The following is a 24,263-nucleotide window of genomic DNA, read 5'->3' as shown; positions in this document are numbered from 1 at the left end:
ACCTTGTTGTCTCGGATTCTCCAGCATCTGCAGTTCCTACTATCTCTAATATAACTGCTGTTTGGTTGGTTGAAGAATCTGACTTCTAAAGCATTCTTTGAGCTTTTCATCAAGACTACTACTGCCAATCTGAGTTTTCCAGTTTACATATGGATTCAAGTTACCCAAGATTATTGCTGCCCATTATCACATACAATCAATATTTCTTCTTGCGATAGGATTAATTACTAACACCAAAGTAAAGACACTTCTCAGAGCAACCACCACAAGATGATTGAATTTTATCTGCAATTTGAAAGGGAGAAGATTGGGTCTAAAGTCTAGTACTTTAAACGTAAATAAGGGCAACTACTTGGATATGAAAGCTGAGCTAGCTGATGTGAACAGACATTCTAGGCTAGGGGATAGATCAGCAGAGGCACAGTGGCAAGAGGCTCAGATGAAGTATTTCCTTACTTTAAAAGAAAATTCTAAGGGATGAATCCACAATTTGTGGCAAACATAAATTTAGGAAAGCACCAAACTCGAGAAAAAAATGTGTGCAAGGATAAGCATCAGATATGATGATTGGTTGGCATTGGTCTGATGAAATGATTGGGGTGGCATGGTGGCACAGTGGTTAGCACTGCTGCCTCACAGCGCCAGGGACCCAGGTTTGATTCCAGCCTCGGGTGACTGTCTGTGTGGAGTTTGCACATTCTTCCCGTGTCTGGGTGGGTTTCCTCTGGGTGCTCTGGTTTCCTCCCACAGTCCAAAGATGTGCAGGCTAGGTGGACTGGCCATGCTAAATTGCCCGTAGTGTTCAGGGATGTGTAGATTAGGTGGGTTATAGGGGAATGGGTCTGGGTGGGATGCTCTGAGGTTCGGTGTGGACTTGTTGGGCCAAAGGGCCTGTTTCCACATTGTATGGATTCTATGGCCAAAATATAAACAATAGCAGGGAATGGCTAAAAGTTAATTAAGAGGAAGCAATTAGAGTATGAAGGAGGTTAACACAGAATAAAGAAAAGGGATTTTTGCACATATTAAAAAAGAAAATGAGTATCAGTCCACCAGAGAGTGAGAATTAGGAATTAATAGTACAAAATAAGGAAATAGTAGATGATATGAAAAATATTTTGCTATGTCTTCTCTACAGAGGATACAAATATTATCCCAGCAATAGCTATAAATCAGAAGGTGGAAGGAGGAGAGGAAAGTAGTGAAATTATAATCATAGGCAAGCAGTACGAAGCAAATTGAAAGCGCAGCGAGTTAACAAGTCTCCAGGTCCAGTTGGACTTTATCCTGAACTCTTAAAAGAACTAATGAACGATTAGAAGCATTGTTGCTAATTTTCAAAAATTTCCTTGATTCAGGATAGGTTTCATTAGACTAGGAAGTTTGGAGAGGTGTCTTTATATGTGTTTTGGCTGACAGACAATCTCTAAACTTATTGCTGTACTCTTGCCATTTGCAACAAAATACCTCTGTGAGCTAGCATTTTCAAAACTCGTGTACATGAAAAATAAAAGGAAGGAGAGATTGTCAGTGGAGCAAGATTTGCGGCTGGCCTTCTCAACAAATCCTCTCCAGATCCAAAATCTCTGCACACATTAATAGGCCCAGGTTTCCCACTAACTCAGTGAAAATGGCATACAGCGAAGCTTGCCTTCATTAACAGGGGCATAGAATATAGAATAAAGAAGTCTTGTTAAAACTTTATAAAATGCTGGCTTGGCCAGAGATGGAATACAGAGATGTGTGCATTTCTGGTCACCTCACTATCAGGAGGACGTAATTACACTGGAGAGGGGATGGAGGAGATTCACCAGGTGGCGGGAAGAAAATTCTCAGTTATGAGAAGAGACTGGATAGGCTGGGTTAGTTTTCTTTGGAGCAGAGGATGCTGAGGGGGAATCTGATTGAGATTTTCAAAATTATGCAAGACATAAGCAGAGTAGATTGTGAAAATCTCTTTCCCACGGCAGATGTGTCTAAGACCAGAGGGCATAAGTTTAAGGTGAGGAGCAAATGGTTTAGAGATGGGACAAAGACCTTTTTCACCCAGATGGTGGGTAGGAAGGTAGGTAGGTAAATAGAGAGACAAATAGAAAGAAAGAAATTTATTGTTACTTGTATTGTGAAAATACAATACAATGTGTGTAAGTTGCCACAAAACAGTGCCATTTAATTATGTTAATGATATATATTTAAAAAAAATGAGATAAAGTTAAGACAAATATCACTTTTTGCTCATTCCACACCTCTTGGTTTTATGAAATGGTCACTCCTGAAGATTAGGGCCTGCCAAATTGCCAAGGACCAAGGTCTTATCCAACTTCCGAGGATTGGTTCCTGTCCAACTGCCGAGGATTGGGGCCTCTCGAAACTGGTGAGGATTGGGGGCCTGTTGAAACTGCTGGGGCAGGGCCATCAAAACGGTGGAGAACTGAGTCCTACTGAAACTTCCAAGGACTGTTGGCCCATCAAAACTGCCGAGGACCCAGGGCTGTCAAACTGAATCTGCTGCACCCCAGCCGTAGAAAGAAGAAAAGATGAATTTGATATCAAAAGTGAAATAAGACATTACAATAAGAAGAAATAATAATAAAAAAGAAGGATGTGGCTGGTCAGATGAATGGTAGTGGATGTGCCAGGAGCCCGAACACTACCTAATCGGCTGTCTCTGCCGTCTTGCTATCTGATATATGGAACTGAAGTTCAGTTCCACTGTCTGAAAATAATTCTTCTCATCTCTTTTCTAAAAGGGTGACATCTAATTTTAAAACAGAGGCCTTTAGTTCTGGATTCACCCTCAAGAAGAAATGTTTTTTTTCCACACTTATCTTCTCAGGGAGGATTGAATAATTCACAAATTGAACATCCCAAATACTGGTTGGCTAACAGTGAGTGTAAGAGAGGTTGGACAACTCATTTTCATATTTAGAGCCACAACAACAAAGAGACCTAACAATGTTACTTACAGAAGTTAAAGAAAAGTCTATTGAAAAAAATCAAGCGTACAAATTCAGTTATGCATGATTTGGATGTAGGAGAATTATAAAATCTCTGACTTATTGGTTAAAAGCAATAGCTTAGAGCAACCAGTGAAGGAATATAAACTGGCTTTCTACCCGCTTTTGGTATATTTTTATTTTAGAGCCAAGGACACCACCTCCCCAACTAAATGCCTCTGGCAATCTTATTCACACTCACAAGTTGTTCACCTTCCTGGGAGCCAATCACAGAACTGTTGGCAGGTAGAGGACCTTTGTCATCAACAACTACACAGACCAATGACCTACTTGTTGCTGGTTGAATTTCCTTTTGTACACAGTCCTTGATGGCAGTTCATTGGCAACAAAACATCTTACTCCTTATTCCCTCCTCCTGCATAGAAAACAACCAGTTCTGAAGAAGGGTCAATGAACCTGAAACATTAACTCTGATTTCTCTCTGTAGGTGCTGCCAGATCTGCTGAGATTTTCTAGCAATTTCTGTTTTTGTTTATGATTTCCAGCATCTGCAGTTCCTTTGTTTTTTTTTTCACTGAACATTCCCCCCACTGGTTGAATAAACATCAGTGTAAACAGCATTTCCAATATATGCTGGCTGCTTGCTTTCAAAAGTTCAGGAATCCCTTCCAAAATTCATTGCTTTTAAAATAGGCCTTTTTCCATACAAGTCCCAAAGTACTGAAAAAAAATAAAAACAAATACAGTATTTACACAGATGAACTTTCCCTGGACTCTTAGATAAGGGGACCAAAATTGTTCATGGTAGCCCGGTTGTGGTTTGCCTAGTGCCTTGCATAGTTTTTGTAAGATGTCCTATTTTTAAAATCCACTCCTTTCAAAATAGCATCCGACAGTCCATTTGCCTTCACTATTACCCATTGAACTTGATCTTAAATTGTATGTTCATCAGCTGGAATATGTGGACTAGGCTTAGCAACATTGCCCAGAGTTTATAATATCAGACAGAATGATTGTCTTTGGACTGTTGCATTAAAATCAAGAGTAGTGATTGTTTATTGAGAGGGCACTACTTCCTTTTAGCTAGACTTTGATTGGTCTTATCTTGTAGTTCTCTTTCATTTTATATTCTTTTGAAAGGATAATTTGACCATGAAACACAGCTTGATGTTGAAGTTGTAACATTGACTAAGAGTTGATGGGTTTCACTGTTCCTCTTCCTGAGCAGAGTAACGATTTTTTTTATTCACTCACAGTACGTGGGCATCACTGGGCGGCCAGCATTTATTGCCCGTCCCTAGATGGCCTTGAGAAAGTGGTGGCGAGCTGCCTTTTTCAACTGCTGCAGCCCACATGCTGTGCATTGACCCATAATAGCCTTAGGGAGGGAATTACCTTCAAGGCTACAAAGTAGAGTTGAGACAAAAGAACCCAGAACTGTTTGTATTGAGTACTAACTTCTCTTTTTACCCCTTCGATCCAGGAAAGTCAGAATTTTTTTTTTAACTGGGTGAATATTTCTGCAGTTATTTGCAGACCCTTATGAACATGTTCAGTTATTGATCTCCATGGTGGATAAAGAACAAAGTTAGGACCTATCAAGCCAGATTTTACTTTGGGATTGACAAATCCAGAGTTAATATCAGCTGGGATTGCACACTTGGCATATACATCTTCCTGAATGGTTTACTTTTATTCAGCTCATGTCAATTGTCAGGATGGTTGACATGGTGCAGGATTAGCCAATTGATGCATAGTCTTTATAACACATATGTAACACAGTGGAGAGCAAAATAATATTTCCAAATTAGTATTGTTTTAGAAAAGCATCTGCATGCATAATTTTTTAATTGTGTCAGATCTGCTGCATTTGCTGATTCTGATCAATTTCCTATTAAACTTCATTTGACAAAGTTGACAATGTCCAGCAGCTGGGCTTTTTGTCCAATTGTTAGGGAGCTCCAAGATCAAAGTGATCTCTGTGAACTAATCAACAGAATAAAGAATTGCTTATTCACAGAAGCAGGTATTTTGTGAAAATCATATTTTGGTTCACTTGGACAAGGATTTGCTTAAAGGTGTAATCCTTTGCACAGAGCAAGAGAAAAATGCATGTAAAGAGAACCAGAATTATAATAATGAGAAAAAGTACACCAAGTTAATTTCATTAAATTTCTCTTTTCTTGAATTCATTGTGCATTTCACAAAATATCAGTCAACATGTTAGCTTGGAACACAGGCTGAGAATTTTAATCTGAATATGCGAGTGACAGAATTTGTTTTGTGCTTATTATACCATTCTCTCAAGTTTAAAATGAAGGAATGAGTGAAACATCTGGGAGAATGCAGAGTGTTGATTAATCCTTCAGAAGATCCATACAATGACTGTGAATTTGGGGCAGATATCTTGTCAGTCACAGAATTATAGAAGTCTTAGGGTGCAGAAGGATCTATTCAACCTATCACGCCTGCACAAGCTCTTCAAATTAGCATTATTACTTAGTGCCAATGTCCTGCTTCATCGCTCATTCCCTTTTATTTGGATAAAAATTATGTGCAATGCCTTGAATGCTTCAGTTGTACTTGCCTCCACTATTCCAGTGAGTGGATTTGATACCCTACCTACTCACTGTTTGAAAAAAAGCTTTTTTCTGTTAGCACATTGCTTCTTTTGCAAATCACTTTAAATCTATGCCCTCTGGTTCTCATTCCTTTTGCAAGTGGGAACCGTTTCTCTTTATCTCCTTTATCCAGCCCACTCATGATTTTGAAAATCTCAGTCATCTCACCAAGGAGAACTGATAAAATGAAGAACAGTTCCAACTTCTTCAATCTATCCTCATAGATCGTTTCCTCATCTCTGTGGATACCTTCTTGCAAATCACTGCTGTACTCCCTCCTGTGAGTTCGCATCTTTCCTATAATGTGGCATCCAGAACTGTACACAATACTCCAGCCGAGATTCAACAAATTCAATACCACTTCCTTACTCTAATCCCTTATAATACAGCCGAGAATACTGTATGCATTACTTAACCATTTTCTATCTGTCCTGCTAGCTTCAATGATCTGCGCACATACACAGTTAGGTCACTTTGCTTCTGAACTGCATTCAGAAATAAACCCCCTACATTATATTGCCTTTCAATGTTCTTCCAAACATTATGCATCACCTCATATTTCCCTGCATGGAGCCTCATTTGGCAATTGACAAGTTGGTGGAATGGACTGACACAGTCTTTTTGGAATTCTACACTACCCTTTCAAGTTACATTTCTTTCACATTTCCAGTCATTATTTCTTGCATGGAAAGATTTATTGTTAGGCTTGTCGGAACTATGTCCGTGGCTTACCAGAACGGTAAATCACAGATATAGTTCATTCCGAACTATTTTTCACCCGGAATGGTAAACCATGTCTTGAGCTTTTTTCTTTAGGGGTCAAAAAGATTACAGGCTGTTATGATCCTTTGATACTATTACTGGACAAATCAGTTCACAGATTGAAATCAGACTTGATAGGTGTTTTTTCCTTGGTTTTGATGAGGTGGTCTTTTGCTAAAACACAAGCACGCAAGAGCTGCAGATTTGGATTTAACAATAAAACAAAGTTTATTATGCAAAAGGAATGAAGAAAATACAGAATACACCAAATTATTTACATATAACATACAGTATTTAAAGACTATAAAACATGTGGTTTAATACAATCCTATTAATCCTACCAGCACTCCTTCACAGTACTCACACTACAGAGAATTCCCCTCTATCTCATCTATAGGACATAAATTAACTGACTTCAGGATCTTCAGTTAGATTTCCTCAATTTCAAATAATCCCTTCAGAGTTTAACCAACCATTTTGGGTTTAGAACTTCCAAACTAAACGCCTTACACTGAAGTAATGAATTTGTTAAGTTCTATGTTATCTTTTGTCTTCAGGAGCAACTGGTTTACGCATCCAGTTCCAGCCAAGACTTTTGCAAACTGAAATGCAAAAAAAAAGGTTTCCCAAGCCATGGGTGTTGCCCCGAAGACCAAAAAAAAACTCCATAACTCTGGGACCTTCCAACCAAAGTCTAACGTGGTCCATTAGTTTGCTTGCTCACAGCTCACTCAATGAAAATAAAACTCATTTATTCCCCAGGAAGTCTCTCTCATACTGTGTTTTAAAACAAATCATGAGGGCTATAGAAATACTTACAAGTTAATCACTAAATGCCTTCATAGACACGGACCAAACCTACATGGCACTAAGTCAAACTTAAATGTAGAAATATTTTAAAATAATATTAACATTTATAGATCACACATCTTACATCACAATACTTACATCCTTTCAAATTTTCATCCTAGAAGAGCACAAGTGTAATGAAGAACTCTTGAAATTGTAAAACATGAAAGCATGAAACTTTTGTAACCACAACCACTTCCTGAGTGCATGTATGTTACTGAACGCTTTGGTGTAGTATGTGTAATAGATGTGTAACATGTATAGATGTTGCATAACAAACATTATCCTTCTTTTAAAGTTTAAAAAAAACCTTAGTACTTGCCTGTACTTGACGAATAAAATACAATCACTTTATCTTTCTAAAAGTTATTCATTGATTACCTGAAAAATCAATTGTCATAAGGATTTGTATATGGGTACTAGAAAATAAAAACAGGAGTGTTCTGTCAAAATATATTTAAATACAATATTTCTGAAGCATTGAAATAGTGAAAACATTCAAAAGATACTCTAGGCTTGAGGAAATTTATGAAGGGTGTGGCTTGCCTTAAAATTGAGGAAAAGTGAAGCAAGACAACATAAGCCACCATAAATGACACAATTTTAAAGGGGATGCAAGAACATTGACACCTTAATATGTTTGTACAAAAATTATTGAAGGTGGCAGAACAATTTAGCAAAACTTTTATACAGGAGAGTACAAAAATGAGAAACAAAAACAGAAAGTTGCTGGAAAAGCTCAGCAGGTATGGCAGCATCTGTGAAGAGAAATTAGAGTTAACGTTTCGGTTCCACCGGACCCCGAAACGGTCAACTCTGATTTCTCTTCACAGATGCTGCCGAACCTGCTGAGCTTTTCCAGCAACTTTGTTTTTGTTTCTCATTTTCAGCATTCACAGTTCTTTTGGTTTTTACAAAAATGAGAAAGTTACACTGAGTTTGTATAAGGCCTTAAATTTGTCCCTCACTGAAGTATTGTGTTAATTCTGGGCACCACACTTGGAGGGACACAGAGGCTTTGGAGACCATACAGCTCAGATTCGAAGGATAGAGGATTTCAGTTAGAAGTATAGACTGTCAAAGCTGCATTTTCTTCTCAGAGCAGAGACTTCTAAGAGGAGATACAGCTGTTTAAAATCATGTAGAGTTCAGAGAAGGTGGCATAGATTTAAGGAAATTGACAAAAGAGCTGGTATTTGGAATCCATTGCCTGACAGAAAGATAGAGCCCATCTATCCTTTTGTCTTCCAGCCATGAATAGTTTCAGCTTTCTTTGACTTTTCCACTTTCAAGAACATTTATTCCATTGACCCATTTCAGGAAAAGAATCAAACATCACAGGAGGCCATTCCACCCATCAAATCTGCACCACTTCTTCCTAAGAGCAATCCAGATAGTCTCACTAATCTGCTCTTTCCTCAAATACCGACAATTTTTCATCCAGTATTTATCCAATTCTCCTTTGAAAGCTACAATTGATCTACATCTACCACATACAGAAAAACTTTCCATTCAGCTGTGAGCCCCAAAATATAGTGAATATAATTCATATTCAACCCCTGCACCAAAACTGAAAACTCCTAGGGTCAGATTTTGATATCATATTTGCTGCCCTGAAGCGGTCAGTAACAATACAATTAAATCAGTTAGGTAGTCTGCACTTAGGTGCTAGTTCGGTAGTTCATACTAACGCTCATGAGCATTAGCTTAAAATGGTTAATAATTCCACATTGTAAGGTAAGCAGCACAGGAAGTTGAAGTTCACAGCTAAGTTATGAACATATCATTAAAATATAATCTAATTCTGCAGATCAACATATTGTTGATTGGGCAGAAAGAATTTTAACCCTTGGCCTCTTTTCACCTCAGTTCTGTAAATTAGCTTTTACCACTTCAATAATCGCTTGCTTGCTCTGGCTTATTTTCTCACTCTCCCTTAAATTCTCACTATTCACTCTTGCACTTTCTCCTTTCATGTCTCAGCTTGCTGAGAAGGATTGAGACAAACAGACAACAAGAACTTGGAACTCGCAGATTGGAAACAGCAGGTGTGGTAAGCAAACAAGCAAGTTAGCAGGAACTCTGGTAGGTCGACAGCTGATCCAGGAACTGTTTGGGTCAAGCTGGCTGGAAAAATGGTTGGGTGAGAAGCACTATTGGCAAGTTGTTTCCTTTGGACAAATGTGGAAGCTTATCATCACATTTAAGAAGCTCCAAACCAAATGACTGAAATCTATATCAGCAAAAGTTTGCTCACTAATGCAACCTCAGAGTTTAGGCTGGTTGATCCAGTGCTCAGATACTTAGAACCCCTTTTCCCTAACACATGTGGGGAAGGGAAGGGAAAAGGGTACTGCTGTTTTTCAGGAACAAAAACAAAGTTGCTGGAAAAGCTCAGCAGGTCTGGCAGCATCTGTGAAGGAGAAAACAGAGTTAACGTTTCGGGTCCGGTGACCCTTCCTCAGAACTGCTGTTTTTCAGTTAGCTAAAAATCACACGTTACTAATGCAGATCCCTCTGCTTGCCCAGCTAAGGTCACCATACCAATTTGGGCATTGGCTAGTAGAATTAGTTAAAAGATTCTGGGAAGAATCCCAGTCCCCACTAAGAGTTTTCAATTATAAGTAATACTTCCATTTCAACTCAATTTATTTTAATATTTTGAAATGACTAGTATATTAAGTAGTTTAATCTTTCTTGTATCAATATTTTATTACACCAAAAACAAACATTGTAATTGCCAATAATGTCACAATTACTATACTAATTGAGGAAAAGTACACATAAAACGAATTTATGTAGTATGTATAGAAAACTTGTATTACAATTTTCAGCCTATGTTAAAATAAATGTTTAGTTCGAGGAGTTCTTCAAACTTCATGTAAATTGTTAACTGTTGCTTCTGACAGTATCAACGTGGTCAAGAGGAAGCACTAGATGCTGAAGACTCTCTTGCTCCCATCACAATACTATTTTTGTCACTCAAGTTCTTGACTACCGTTGCAACTGGAGACTGCAGCACTTTGCGAGAAAGCCTCATCCTTCCATCCGTGGGATCACGACCAAAATACTTCACCTAGTTTTCAAAGAAAATATTTTCCTCCATATTAATGCTTTCATTGTACTTCAACACTCTCATTGATCAAAACTCTTCATCTGGATTTTATGTTTGCAAACTTTCAGGTTTAAACCAGCAAAAACATGAAATCAAGAAATGAATTAAATACTTAGGCTTCTTATGAGTACCAACTAAAAAAAATCACGTCTTTTTATTTTTGTGGTTTTAAAATAGGAGGACTGAAATGTGAAAGAACGGTTTTAAAAACCAAGGATGGATGCGTATTTTGAAGACAAATAACCTGACATTCACATACATAGTGTAAACAGCTACTTGAAAAAGGAATAATTAAACCATACCCAGAATGCTGGAGAAGGTGAAGCAGCGTCTGTGGAGACAGAGTTAACATTTCAAATCTACTATGGTTTTTCTTCAGCTACTCCAAAGAGTCATCAGTTCTTCCGTTGAAGAGCTCTTCAGTTCTGAAGGAGTCATACCGGACTCGGAATGTTAACTACCTGTCTCGCTCCACAGATGCTGCTAGAACTGCTGAGTTTCTCCGGCATTTTCAGATGTCTACAAACAGGAGGCTGGAAGAACACAGCAAGCCAGGCAGCATCTGGAGGAAAGAAGCAGTCAAAGTTTTGGGCATTACCCTTCTCCAAAACATGGACTACTCCTTTCCTCCAGATGCTGCCTGGCCTGCTGTGTTCTTCCAGCCTCCTGTTTGTCTACCTCGGATTCCAGCATCTGCAGTTTTTTTTGTCTCATTCTCGGATGTTTGTTTGTTTCAGATTTCCCAGCAATCTCAGTGTTTTGCTTTTAAGAAGTACTTGAAGTTTAGGTTGCAGACAAGCTGGAGTTGATGTGTTCTGTATTCAGATGGAGCTCTGGTTGGCTCTAAAAAGTTGACTGACCTATGAACTAGTGGTCAGTTAGTGACGACAAAAACCTTTTGATTGCCAATAACTGTGATTAGTTCTTAGGTAAGTGAACAACTTGGGGCTGGCAACAAGATGTAGAGTGAAGTTATCAGATCTCCACCAGCTCAGGAACTTCCTCTTTGTTTTCTGAAGTCAAAAGCCACTTTAAAAACGGAAGAAAACCAGTTTATCTTTCATTCAATGGTTTCCATAAGCTGTGACTTTTAATTGATAAGTCAGAGACCTTTTACAAGTAAACCAGATACCCAGTTCATCTCGCAAACCAGTAGAAGCATTTGGAAAAGGAACATCAAGAAGACAACTTCCAGTCCGCAAGAACCAACTCAACAGATCTTTGAAACAAAGACTACTAACTGCTCTCCTCATTTTTCCTCTGCTGTGTTTTCTCCCCATTTCTGTCTACGTGCAAGGAGTTTACAAAGGGGATTAGAGATTTAACTAGTAGCATGATATGCCGATAGTTTATAACTGTTTACTTGTAGCTAAAGTTTAATTACTTGTAATAAATAGTAATTCATATTAAGTAAACAAATCTGGTCCATGCTTTTACATCAATCTGGATCTGGAAATCAGCTAAATTGGGGAACAGGAAATACTTATTTTAAAAATCCTTAACTTTTGTGATGACTCTGGGAATAGTGGGTCTTGATTTCCAGCATCCTATCCAGTGAAGTGATTCATTTTGTCAGTTGCAAATTGTTTGTGAAAGTAATGCAGTAATAGTTGGTCGTAACATCGCGGTAGCATCCCTACATCTGGGCAAGAATCTCTGGGTTCAGCTCCTATGGCTAGGACGTGTTAGAAAACATTGAAATATAGAAACTAGGAACAGGAGTAGGTTATTTGAGCCTGCTCCACCATTTAGTATAATTGTGGCTGATCCTCTATCTCAATGCCATATTCCTGCTTTCTTCCCAGATCCTTTGATATCTTTATTATCTAAAAAAACTTATGAATATATTCAGCAATTTGGCTTTCACAGCCTTCTGTGGTAGAGAATTCATAGATTCACTGCACTTTGAATGAAGAAATAGTTTGTCATCAGTCCTAAATGGCCCATTGTATTCTGGGACTGTATTCACTAGTTCTAGCCTCTCCAACCGGAGGAAAAAATCCTCCTTGCATCTAGTTTATCCAGCGCCATTAAAATTTTATACACTTCTATCAGATCCCCACACATTCTTCTAAACTGTAGTGAATACAGGCCTAGTTGAACTAGTCTCTTCTCATAGGGCAGTCCTATCTTTCCTGGTACTAGCCTAGCGAAGCTTTACCACATTCTTTTATAGCATGTATATCCTTTCTTAGGTCAGGAAATAAAAACTGCATGAATACTCCAGGGGTGTGTTCTGACCATGGCATTGTATAACTGCAGTAGGACATCCCTACTTCTGAACTCAAATCCTCTTGAAAAGGCCAATAAACCATTTGCCTTCCTAATTGCTTGCTGCAGCTGCCTGTCTACTTTTATTGACCAATGTACAAGGACATCCTGATCACTTTGTTCATCCCCACTTCATAATATATCACTATTTAAATAAAATATTACTTTCTGCTTTTCACACTGAAGTATAGAACTTCACATTTAGACATGCTATACTGTATCTGCTATGTGTTTGCCCGCTCACTTAAATTGTCCAAATCATCTGGAAGCCTCTTTGCATTCTCCTCACAACTTAATCCTACCAGCTTTGTATCACTGTTGGTCATGGAGGTATGTTTATAACACAGCCAAACAGGTTGATTATCAGATGACAGGGGTTTTTCCCAGAATCTTTTGGATAAATTCCAGAAGCCAAAGCCCAAATTCGTAAAGTGACCATAGCTGTGCAATCAAAGGGATTTTCACTTTTAACCTGTATGATGACACAAATTATAGACAGGAAGGCAAGTGATAAGGATTGTACAAAGAGTCTGCTGTGGGATCATAGCCAGGTTAAGTGAGTGGACAAAAGTTTGGCAAATGGAATACAATGCGGAAAAATGTGAGGGTATTCACTTTGGCAGGGAGAACACAGGGGCTGAATATTGTTTAAATGGAGAAAGACTGCAGAAAACTGCACCAGAAATGCATTTGGAAGTGCTTGTTCATAAACCACAACAAGCTAGCATACGAGTTCCGCAGGTAATATGAAAGACAAATGGAATATTGCCTTTATTTCAAAGGGAATGAAGTGTCAAAATAGGAAAATCTTGCTAAAACTATTCAAGGCACTAGTTTGACTACATCTGGAACACTGGACAGTTTTGGTCCACTGTCTAAGGGAAGACATATGTCATTGAAGGCGATCTAGAGAAGGTTCAGAAGGTTGATCTCAGGTATGGTTGGATTGTTTCAGGTGGAGTGGTCGACTAAGTTGAGCCTGTACACATTGGAGTTTAGAAAGATGAGTGGTGACCTTCTTCAAACATACAAGATTCTTCAGGAGTTTGACAGGGTACATGAGAAGTTGTTTCCCTTGTGGGATTATAGGGCCAGAGGGCATAATCTCAGAGTAAGGTTTTGCTCAGTTAGGACAGAGATGAGGACAAATTTCTTCTCTCAGAGGGTAGTGAATCTATGGAATTCTTTATCACAGAGGTCTGGCGAGACGGGTCTGGTAAGTATATTCAAGGCTGAGATAGACAGATTTTTAATCAGTAAGGGAGACAAGAGGCAGGAAATTGGAGTTGAGGATTATCAGATCAACTCTAACCTCATTGAATGGTGATAGCGACTCAGTGAGCCAAATGGCCTACTGCTGCTCCTACATTTTATGGTCTTATGACTGGCCTGCAAATCCTTCACATGGTTTGATAGCAGATGGCAAGAGTAGGAATGTCTCCTGGTCAGCCATCCTGCACAATGCAAGGCATTGTACTGGAAATCAAACTTCAGAAAGGAGAACAGAAGAAAGGATAGACAGTGCAGTAACAAGGATATAAATAAAACGACAGTTCAATATCCACCTAAAAATCAAGGCTTACTGAAATCAGTGAATAAATAAATAAAAAAAATGCAAGTAGCTTTCAAAATGAGGCTTTTGAGTTTCATGGTTTCATTTTACTTAAGTTTGGGAGCAAATGGTCAGCTGTAAGAGGTATGTGTTTTTGAAGGTAAGCCCTCCATAATGGGCAGGGTTTTGTTATAGTACTGACAATCAACTCCTGCACCTTCACGTCACATTGTGTCTGTGCGGGAGGCCTGACAGGTCTTCAGGTATTAACTGGTCAGGTTCAGGCATTTCACACAATCAAACACTGTAGAGGGGCTGAAGTCCCACTGAGAGTTACTGGTCAATACTGGCCTGCACTGGGAGTGTTGGCTGCCATTGGTTGGAAGACAAGTGGTCAACTATATAGCAATGAGATGAGGAGAGCACTGTACTTGGAAGGTTATGAATGCTCCACTTGTCGAGCATACTTAAGGCTAGAACAGTCAGACTTCTGCTGACACAGGGAAACAAGGAGTGTGAAGAGTGAGCAGGAACGTGGAGTCGAGGCAGAAGATCAGAGCAGACTTGAGGAGCCAGAAGGTTTACTCCTGTTTCTATTTCTTATGTACATATGACAAGACTACCTGAATCTGTTGTCCAACTTCCAGTCCAATGGCACTTGGATGTTTTATCTATAGAAATAAAAAAAAATGAACAGTTTTTGAAGGCTATGATAAATATTTTATCAAATTAAAGACTTTTTAAATTGTATGTATGAATTATTATACTGCACGATTACATTTTGTTTTTTGCACTGTATTTTGTTGCGACTTTTCTTACCCTTCTGTGGTCAAGTTGTGAATTATGCAGTAAAACCGCAGTCATATTGGGATAAAGCTTCACCATAACTCCAATATCCCTAGATAAATACAAGTTATACAGTTAACTTTGTTACATAAAAAAAATTACAAATTATATGAAAATACCTGGGTGAACTTTGTTTGGCTGGTTCAAATTAATACCAGATGAAGCAATTTATTTATACTTCTTTCAATTTAGCTCACTGTATTTGCTCTTCACATTGTAGCTTCCTCTATATTAAAAGAGACCAAATGCAGATTGGATGACTGTTATGTGACACCTCTGTTCAGTCTCAAACATGACTCCAAGATTCTGATGCCTTTTAATTTTAATTCACCAACTCATGTACACATTTCTGTCCTTGGCTGCAGGGTTCCAGTGAAGCTCAACGTTAGTTCAAGGACCAAAACCTCATCTTTCAATTAGGCTTTTTACAACCTAGTGGATTCAACATTGAGTTCAACAATTTCAGTCCATGAACTCTTCCACTATCTTGATTCTGGGTTTTCTGCCACATGCCAATCTTAATCTTGTTTTCCATAGTTGTCATTTGGCACTGAGCCTTTTACTGGGTAAACCTATCCACTCATTGAGCTCGAGTCACATGTTTTCTTGGAAATGCTGTTTTGAACTTACTGTTCAAAATTACTTTAACTTAAAAAGCCACTTTCACAGAACTAAAATTTATCTCTACTTTAGAACCCAAGTGTGCTAATAATAACAATGTATGATCCCTTTAGAAACCTATGAAATTCTAACAGGACTGGACTGAGTAAAATGTTAGTATGGAACACAGATGTCTATTTACCAATTACACGCATAATATGGATGACTGGTGGTTTCACTAGTCACAGATCCATAGTCAGTATTTATGCTGTGGGGGTTATAAAGTAGAAATTCCTATTTCTTAGTTAAGAGGTCATTTTTTGCAATAAAGTACCCACACACACACACACACACACACACACACACACAGTTTAGAGGGTCTACTTAGTATAAAGTATGACTTGCTTTGATGTATTTACCGTATTTCAGTTATAGTGGCAGTGTAAACGGCACCAAACTCAAGTTGTTGTTCTTGCTGTGGAAACATGGAAAAAAAAGCCGCAATTTGTTTTAATATAGAATAAACAAACAAACAAGCTAAATTACAAAGTTATGTTTAGACTTACATCATCCTTGCAGAGCTCACTTATGAACTCAGTAGCTTCATGCATAGCACTTGGAGTTGGAGCAAATACTGAGAATGTTTCTTCATCTACCTGAGATATTGTTACCCCTTTGAAGGGAACAAGAACAAAAAGTTTTGTTTGATTAAAAGATACATTAAACACAATAGAAAGCTCTTGCAGTTCTGCTGGACAAAATGGAATAGCTGGGCCATACAGACTATGGTACATTCCTGGCTGACCTCATTAAACTTGCGTTATGAACAGATGAGGAGGGGTCATGATACCCTTTTTTTAGAAACCACTCTTGGTCAGTCACAAGAAGCCTTTTTTCCAAAATTGTACTCTTTTAGCATGCAGCAGTAATGTCACTGGAATAGTTATCTAGAATCCCAGGCTACTGTTCTTGGAACAAGGATTTAAATCCTAGCACAGCAATGGTGAAATTTGAACTCAGTAAATGTCTGATATAAAAAAAATGCCTAATGCAAATAACTATTGTCAATTGTCATAAAAATCCATCTGGTTCTTTAACACCCTTTGTGGAGGGAAATCTGCCATCCTTAGCTAGTATGAATGGCCTACCTATGACTCCAGATGCACAGCAATGTTAACTCCTAACTGTCCAATAAATGCTGGCCCAGTAAAAACTAGTGTGCACATCATATAAATTTTATTTTTCTTCTAAAAAAAAATGCCTATACCAGCAACCTGCACATGCTTGAGGCTGTCAGTTCTATTCTATGTAAATAACGGTGAGTATGCTTGGAAAGCACGTCTTTTTTTTTTTACTGCTCCTCATGCTCATCATTTCCATCATTGCCCCGAAAGGTACAGCATGTGTGTCCAGTTGAGCGGAGTTTGGCAAGGTGAATGCCCTCCGAATAACTTTCCACTGCCGTCTCTGTCACGATCATTGGCTATGAAGAGTGAGGCATCGGGTAAAAGAACAATCTGTCTAACTTCTCCAACCAAGGTATCAGTATTTGTAACTTAAGTCCTTAAGGTGCTGCAACCTCAAGGAGGTGGTCAGCTACTAGGAAGCTTCATTACCTGCAAAGACCAGAGACTTTGCCTGGAGAAAACCTGAAGGTCCTAGGGATTGTCTTTATAACGATCATATGCACTAGTTGTTGCAAAAAGCCATCAAAGTCAACTGTTATATTACATATTCATCACTAATACTGAACTGTTTCACCAGGTATTTGGGCAGTTTCCACCTAATTGCCATGATGGAGAAACATTATTAATCTCCAGTTCTTTCTCCTCTGCAATTGTTCACTGGGAAATCTGTGGAAGTCTACCTTGGATTCAGTCCCTTTCTCTAGCGTTCTAGCTCTCTCTCCTGCAACGTAGGAGGAAAAGAACCGAGTGGCACATGGTCATCTAATGGGCGCAGAGCATTTTGTAAAAATGACTATTGGAAAACAAGCTATGAAATATCATCAGGGGAAGGGTGAGTCAGATAGATAGTTGGGGATGTGAGGAAGTACAGATAAAAAGGAGGAGTGGGTAGGCAAAGTAAACAGGCGTGAGGTGTAAGATGTCAAAAAGATAGAGGCTGGTGGATGCGCTGACATGCTCAAACAACTTGCCAGTGAATGTGTACTGAATTCATCAGCTAAATGATTAAAGTGTCGAAGAATAAAGGCAACCAGGCGAGGCAAGGATGGCAGACTTCCCGCCATTAAGAACATCAGTAAAACACAATGTGTTTTTGTGAGAATTGATAATAGTTTCACAGTCACCATATGGTCAATTCCATGTTTATTAATAAATTTTGCCAGCTGCCATAGGAGGATTTGAATCTACACTCCCAGAATATAACCCTAAGCCTCCAGATTATTTATCCATGATCTTACACTATGCCTTCTTTTCCCTTTATATGCTTCTGGATTTCCCCCTCAATACAGTTTAATACTTAAACTGTCTCTAAGTTAATATCAGCGTCGTTATGCCCAGAACTTCCCAACGATCAATCCTTAGTCTCTCCTTTTTCTCTTCTATCTGATATATCTTGGCAGGTGTCAGAGAGTGGCTTCAGCTTTCTATGTATATTAGTGACACTTGGCTCTAATGTTTTCACCTTCAAGATCCTCCAACTGTCTGATGGCCTGCCTTACATTATAGACAAATATTTCCTTCAGCTGAATTGCTCATGGCACCTGCCGCAAACCGGTATCCCTCCTTGGCTACTATAGAATATACAACAGTACAGCACAGAAACAGGCCCTTTGGCCCACCAGGTTTGTGCCAACTATGATGCCATTCTAAACTAATCCCATCTGCATCCTTCCATTCCCTGCCTGTTTATGTGTCTGTCTAAATACTTCTTAATCGTTCCTATCATATTTGCTTCTACCACATCCCCTGGCAGCACATTCCAGGCACCCCCATCCTCTGTTGTAAAGAACCTTGCCTCGCAAGGTTTCCCTTCTCACGTTAAACGTATGCCCCCTAATATTTGACATTTTGACGCTGGGAAAGAGATTCTGTCTATCCATCCTATCCATGCTTCTCATAATTTTATATACCTCTTTCAGGTCATCCGTCAGCCTCCAATGCTCTAGTGAAAACAATCCAAGTTTGTTAAACCTGTCCTTATAGCTAATACACTCCAATCCAGGCAACATTGTGGTATACCTCTTTTACACTCTCTCCAAAGCCTCCACATCCTTCCTATAGTGTGGTGACCAGAAATGAACACAATGCGCCAAATATGGCGTAACTAATGTTTTATACAGCTGCAACATGACTTGCCAACACTTATACTCAACGTCCCGATTGATGAAGGCAAGCATGCTGTAAGCCTTCTTTACAATCTTATCCACTTGGTTGTCACTTTCAGGGAGCTATGAATTTGCATCCCAAGATCTCTCAGTATATCAGTGCTCCTAAGAGGCCTGCCATTTACTGTGTAAGACCTAAGACTGAACAAGAGTTCTGCAGAAAGTGACAACCAAAAAGAAAACTTTTGGGTTAGGATCTGCAATTCAAATCACATCCTTGCAAATGACAAAGTTCATTATTTCCACCTCTATTGCATAGCTCATTGTAAAATGATACTGCAAAGAATGTCATTTTGTCAAAAGACTAACAACAGAACATTGGCTGTCATTCAGTTAACTCCTCTCCTCTGATTCCACCCCCCCACCATCCCGCAGCTCTACAAATATATATTCGTTTCAAGTCTTTATCCAAGTTCTTTTTGGATGTTATTGCTGAATATGCTTCCACTACCCTTTCAGATAGAGCATTCTGGATCATAACAGCTAGCTGTGTAAAAAAGGTATTTTATTCTGCCACTTTTGACAATTGCCTAAATCTAGGTCATCTGGCTACCGACCCTTCTGCTGTAGGACACAGTGAGTTACATTTTCCCCAAGGGCTTTATGTCAGGACAAATCAGGTGTCTTAAGACTGCTCGTCATGACAGTGAGACCGGCTACGCAATCTTCTGAAAGGCATTTCCAAATTGGCTGCCACTGAGTATAGTGGCCTATTAAGAATGGCAGGTGGGTTTCTGATGTTGCAGGACCATGGAGATAGCAGCTTTGGAGGCTCAGCAGTCTCACTGAGAAAGGTGGGTGCTGTCAAGTCAGATTGGGGATGGTAGGGAAGCCTCAACAGTGAAGAAAAATTGACAATGCTGACAGATCCACCAGGATGTATGAGAAACCCACCTGCTCGATCAGGCTTGGTTGAGATTGCTGTCTTGCATGGTCCCATCAACAGGGTATGGAGGGGCTGCTCCGCTAGGATTTTTGGATGGCAGAAGTTTCCAGAAAGAAAAATCTGGAAACTGGTGTTTGTGCGAAAGACTTATCATAAAATTCTTGAAAGTATCAAAATGCATTTGTTGCTTAACTCAACATACATATACAGGTGTTAAACACCCATCCATTATACCTTCCTACTAAAGCTGTTCTCTAACTTTCATCAAAGCTTTGGCATTCTTCCGAAAATGTGGTCATACTTGAACACAATGCTCTAGTTGAGGCTGAGTGCTTTATAAAGGTTTAACATAGTTTTCTTGATTTTGTACTTTATTCTTTGATCAAAACAGCCAAGAATGTCGACAGCCTTTCAAATTGTCCAACCACCTTGTAAATACAACTTTATATCATCTATATACTGCAGTCTAGGACATGAATAAATATTACAAATACCAGTGATCCTAATACTAATCCTTGGGAAACACTAGACAGTCTGCTAAAATGGCTATTCACCATTACTGTGTATTTCAGCCCCATAGGAAACTTGCATCTACACTGGCCACTACTGCTAATTCTGTAGGTTCTAACATTGCTAATCGAGCATATTAAAATAATTTAAGGTCAATAAACATTATCATTTTTCTATATTCCAAAAGAACTAAATTAACTTTGTCCAAGATTATTGTTTTTAAACATTTCCCCATCCATGCCATTCAGCCTTACGTCATTTAGTTGCTGGGTTTATTCCTCGCCCAGCTTTTGGAGTGGTAACATCTCCAATTGTTCAGATTTCAGGGCTCACCCTCACATCCGAGAAGGGTTGCAAGATTGGCTAGAATTTCAAACTGTCAGAAAAACCCTCTAAAGCTCCCCTAATCCTCAAGTTTTCTGCCACCTTTCTAAATTCTTCCTCTAGGTTTGGCGCTACTGGATTCATACCATCACTACGTAAATGCTTTGAAACATTGCATAAACAAATGACATAATTGATTCTTACCAGTTTCAGCCTGAAGTTTCCTTAGGTTGTAACCACCTGGACCAACAAATCTAGCTCTTTTAGACACCGGCACCACTACAGTTTCTGAAAAATACACATAAATGCATTTCCTGAATTGAAATCCAAGAAATAACCCAAGCAAAAAATCAGACAAAAAACAAACAGATGCTTCTTGGATTGAAAATAAGACCAGACATCAAACTAAATCCTTCGGTAAAAATCAACAAAATAATTTAGGAAGGAAACAAATTATCTATTTTTAGATAATTAACTGCCTTCAAGTCTAATAGTAAAGCAGAGATTTAGAGACTTAGCTGCATTCTGACCATGTTTCTCCACTTGTCCCTTTGTTAAAAGATGTGAAACCTATAAGCATTGATGTTCAGGGAGACTTGGGTGTGCTCATAAAGGAATTCAGAAAGCTGACATTTCACAACGCTCTTTACAATTAGATTTGGCGAGGGCAGTGAATTTAAACTGGGATGGATCAATTCTTGGTCTTTCAGGGAATAAAGGAAATTAAGTGTAAGTGGGAAAGCAGAGTTGAAGCCCAAGCTCAGTCATGATTGTTACAGAATGATGGTGCTCATGCATCCTGTTCCTGTTTGTATTCAGCAACCTGGATGTGATGCAGGCGACTGAAGGTGCAGTCTACTCTGATGCTGCCCTCCAGTCTAGACAGCAGTAGTAATTCTTGAGATAATTAAACATATCAAAAGAATTAGAAATAAACCTGTCATTTGTATATAATACAACATTGAACATAATGAAGCATGTACTATTCCAGAAACTAAATTAATTGACGTGTAACTAACATCTAACCACGTCTTTTTATTTTTGTACTTTTAAAAATTGTGGACTGAAATGGGGAAGAACTGCTTTAAAACCAGTGCTTTAAAGGATTGCTGCACTTTTGAAAATCAAGTAACCTGGCACTCATGGCGAGCATCATGCAAACAGGTGTTTGAACAAGTAGTAACTGAAGCGGTTGCAGATGGATTGGAGCAGAGGGGTCCTGTGTACATATGCAGTTGCGTGGCAACAAGAAATTGATTGATCTATTCACTAGTAAGCGTTTACTGATGGCAAAAGCCTTTTGCCTAAACTATCTGAATGGCTTGGAACTGGGAATAAAAAAATATAGAAGTCGTCTTTTGATCTCCACCAGTACAGGAACACTGTTTGCTGCAGTCAAAACCCATTTTGAACGCACAGATAATCGAGTTCCTCTTTCCTTCTGCAGTTGTTGTAAACAATGACTATTAACTGGTATGTTAGAGATCTTTCATAAGTGAACCAACCACATTGTGTCTCTTGCAAACCAGTGGAAACATCTGAAGAAATAGGACTGAAAGGCAACACTGACTAGCACGAGAATCACAAGGATTCCTTCAGCAACCTGTGAACTGCATCTCAATTTTCCTCTTTCCATACGATTGTCTGACTGTGTACGTATGTGTCGGTGAGACGGATAGGGGGGAGTTTATAAGGCTGATTACAGTTTTACTGTTATATGCCAATAGCTTATAATTATTAGCACTTGTAATAAATAGTAATTCATGTTACGTACAGAAATCTGGTCTATGCTTTCTATTGACCTGGGTCTGAAAATTCTCAGTGAAACATGACAAATGTGAAAGAAAAACATGCATCTTAGATATAGATGACTAAATGTTTTAGACTATTGGTGAAAAGTGTAGGAATAGTCAAGTATTCTTTGTAGAATCATATTGTGACCACCAAAAAGGATTTAAAAAAAAATCAAATCATAGCTAAATATAATTTTGTAGGTAAACAAGTAATCTTTTTAAATCATACTGAAAAAAGTTCTAGTACAGTTTCCAATCATACTTGCAGATAGTAAAGCAGCAAAAGGTAATTATGTACAGTAAGAGAGAGTTATAAAACTTACCTAGAACAGGTCCATTTTCTTTCCTTTTTTCTCTGGGTTTAGGAATTGCTTTATTCATTAGAGTCAAGATCTCCTTCTTGGCAGCTAGTTTAAAAAATACATTATTATAACTGTGCAAATGACAAATAAAACCAGAGTTGCAATGCAAGATGCATTCAGATCTACCTGAAGCTTGCTGGACAGCTTCCATTATAATCTTCAACGGCAGTCCTGCTATTTTAATGTCTGCCTAAGGAAAAATAAACGACATACATCAGTGGAGCACTAAAGACTGTATGAATCAAATCCATAGAAACAATTTTAATCAGCACATTTTGTTTTACATGTTGGATATTTTATTTGCACTACTCAAAGAAGAAACAATATTACTGTAACCAGAATTTGATTAAGTTGAAATATATATTTCAGAACAATTCATTCCTAACATACAGACACTGCAGAAACAATGAAAAACTACAACAGAATCAATCAGTCAATAAATTACAGATCTTTCACAATGTATGAGAGAAGTAGTGAAAAATGTATAAGACTAGGCTCAAATTTATATTCACTCAATTTAAATTCTGAAACGGAGTTCTGCAAAGTACGAAACTCGGCAATTCAATCCAGCATATGCAAAGTCTATGTGCAATTTTTTGAGCATATTTTGCACACAACATAATTCAGCAAAACAGACAAAATGCAAACAATAAAATTAAATATAGAAAAGAACAGACAGAAGGTTGTCAATTTTCTTTCTTTAAACAAGTAAGGACAACAACACAATTTTCCACTGAGCTATTTCTATAAGGGTTAAAATAAATATTGGTATCATAACGTTCTTAAATTCATTCTATCCAACCCTCAGTATCATTGATAAGGTGTCACAACAGGCTTGTTACAAAATTCAGTGGTATTGTATATGGGAAAGGTCACAATTGATGGAAATTTGGTTGGTGGATAGGAAACAAAGGATTAGGGCACATGTTGCTTAAAAATAGGAAGATTTTAAAACACTGTAACCATAGGGTCAATATATACGAATGAGAGTGAAAGATTTCATGAGGACATAGATAAATAACAGCTTTGCTTCAGCACCGCAGCTCTCACCTTGAGTCAGAAGCTGGTGCATAGATTCTAGATGACATTTCATTTCAGATCTGAGGAAGTGTTGTGCTGCTGGACAGGATATTATACTGAGATCTCAAATGCATATAAAATCTTGCATGCCACTCTGAAGAGTAACCTGATTAATATTTATCACTGAATCATAATCACTATACAAGAATCCCTGGTAGTATAGCTCTTTCTTGTTTGTGGGGCTATATTTTAAGCATATTAGCTGCTGTGTTTCCCTACAACAATGACAAGTATTACATTGGCTATGGAAGTTTTGGGGCATCTTGTGAAAATTACAAAATGTGCTATACAAATCCAATTTTTTTCCAAGCTTAACTTATTTTTGCAAAAATATGATGGACTGTACTCTGGGACGAAAAGCAATTGGTGAAAGCATGCACAGT

At 38.4% G+C, this 24,263-nt stretch overlaps 1 protein-coding gene across 2 annotated transcripts in view; it reads right to left on the bottom strand.

Annotated features, from left to right (window-relative positions):
- Positions 1-6,543: 6,543 nt before the first annotated feature.
- LOC109929138 (polyribonucleotide nucleotidyltransferase 1, mitochondrial) overlaps positions 6,544-24,263 on the bottom strand; it is a 58,698-nt gene continuing 40,978 nt past the window's right edge. For both annotated transcript variants that reach the window (XM_020528938.2, XM_048601129.1), the window contains exons 21-28: positions 22,927-22,990; positions 22,762-22,845; positions 20,850-20,933; positions 16,140-16,246; positions 15,993-16,048; positions 14,947-15,025; positions 14,751-14,798; positions 6,544-10,265 (exon numbers count right to left, since the gene is read on the bottom strand). In XM_020528938.2, coding sequence (XP_020384527.2) covers positions 10,110-10,265; positions 14,751-14,798; positions 14,947-15,025; positions 15,993-16,048; positions 16,140-16,246; positions 20,850-20,933; positions 22,762-22,845; positions 22,927-22,990 — 678 coding nt within the window. In that variant the 3' untranslated portion in view covers positions 6,544-10,109. The remainder of the gene's footprint in view (positions 10,266-14,750; positions 14,799-14,946; positions 15,026-15,992; positions 16,049-16,139; positions 16,247-20,849; positions 20,934-22,761; positions 22,846-22,926; positions 22,991-24,263) is intronic.

Source organism: Rhincodon typus, chromosome 9 (genome assembly GCF_021869965.1).
Source record: "Rhincodon typus isolate 14 chromosome 9, sRhiTyp1.1, whole genome shotgun sequence".
Classification (NCBI taxonomy): domain Eukaryota; kingdom Metazoa; phylum Chordata; class Chondrichthyes; order Orectolobiformes; family Rhincodontidae; genus Rhincodon; species Rhincodon typus.
This window is presented reverse-complemented; position numbering and strand designations above follow the sequence as displayed.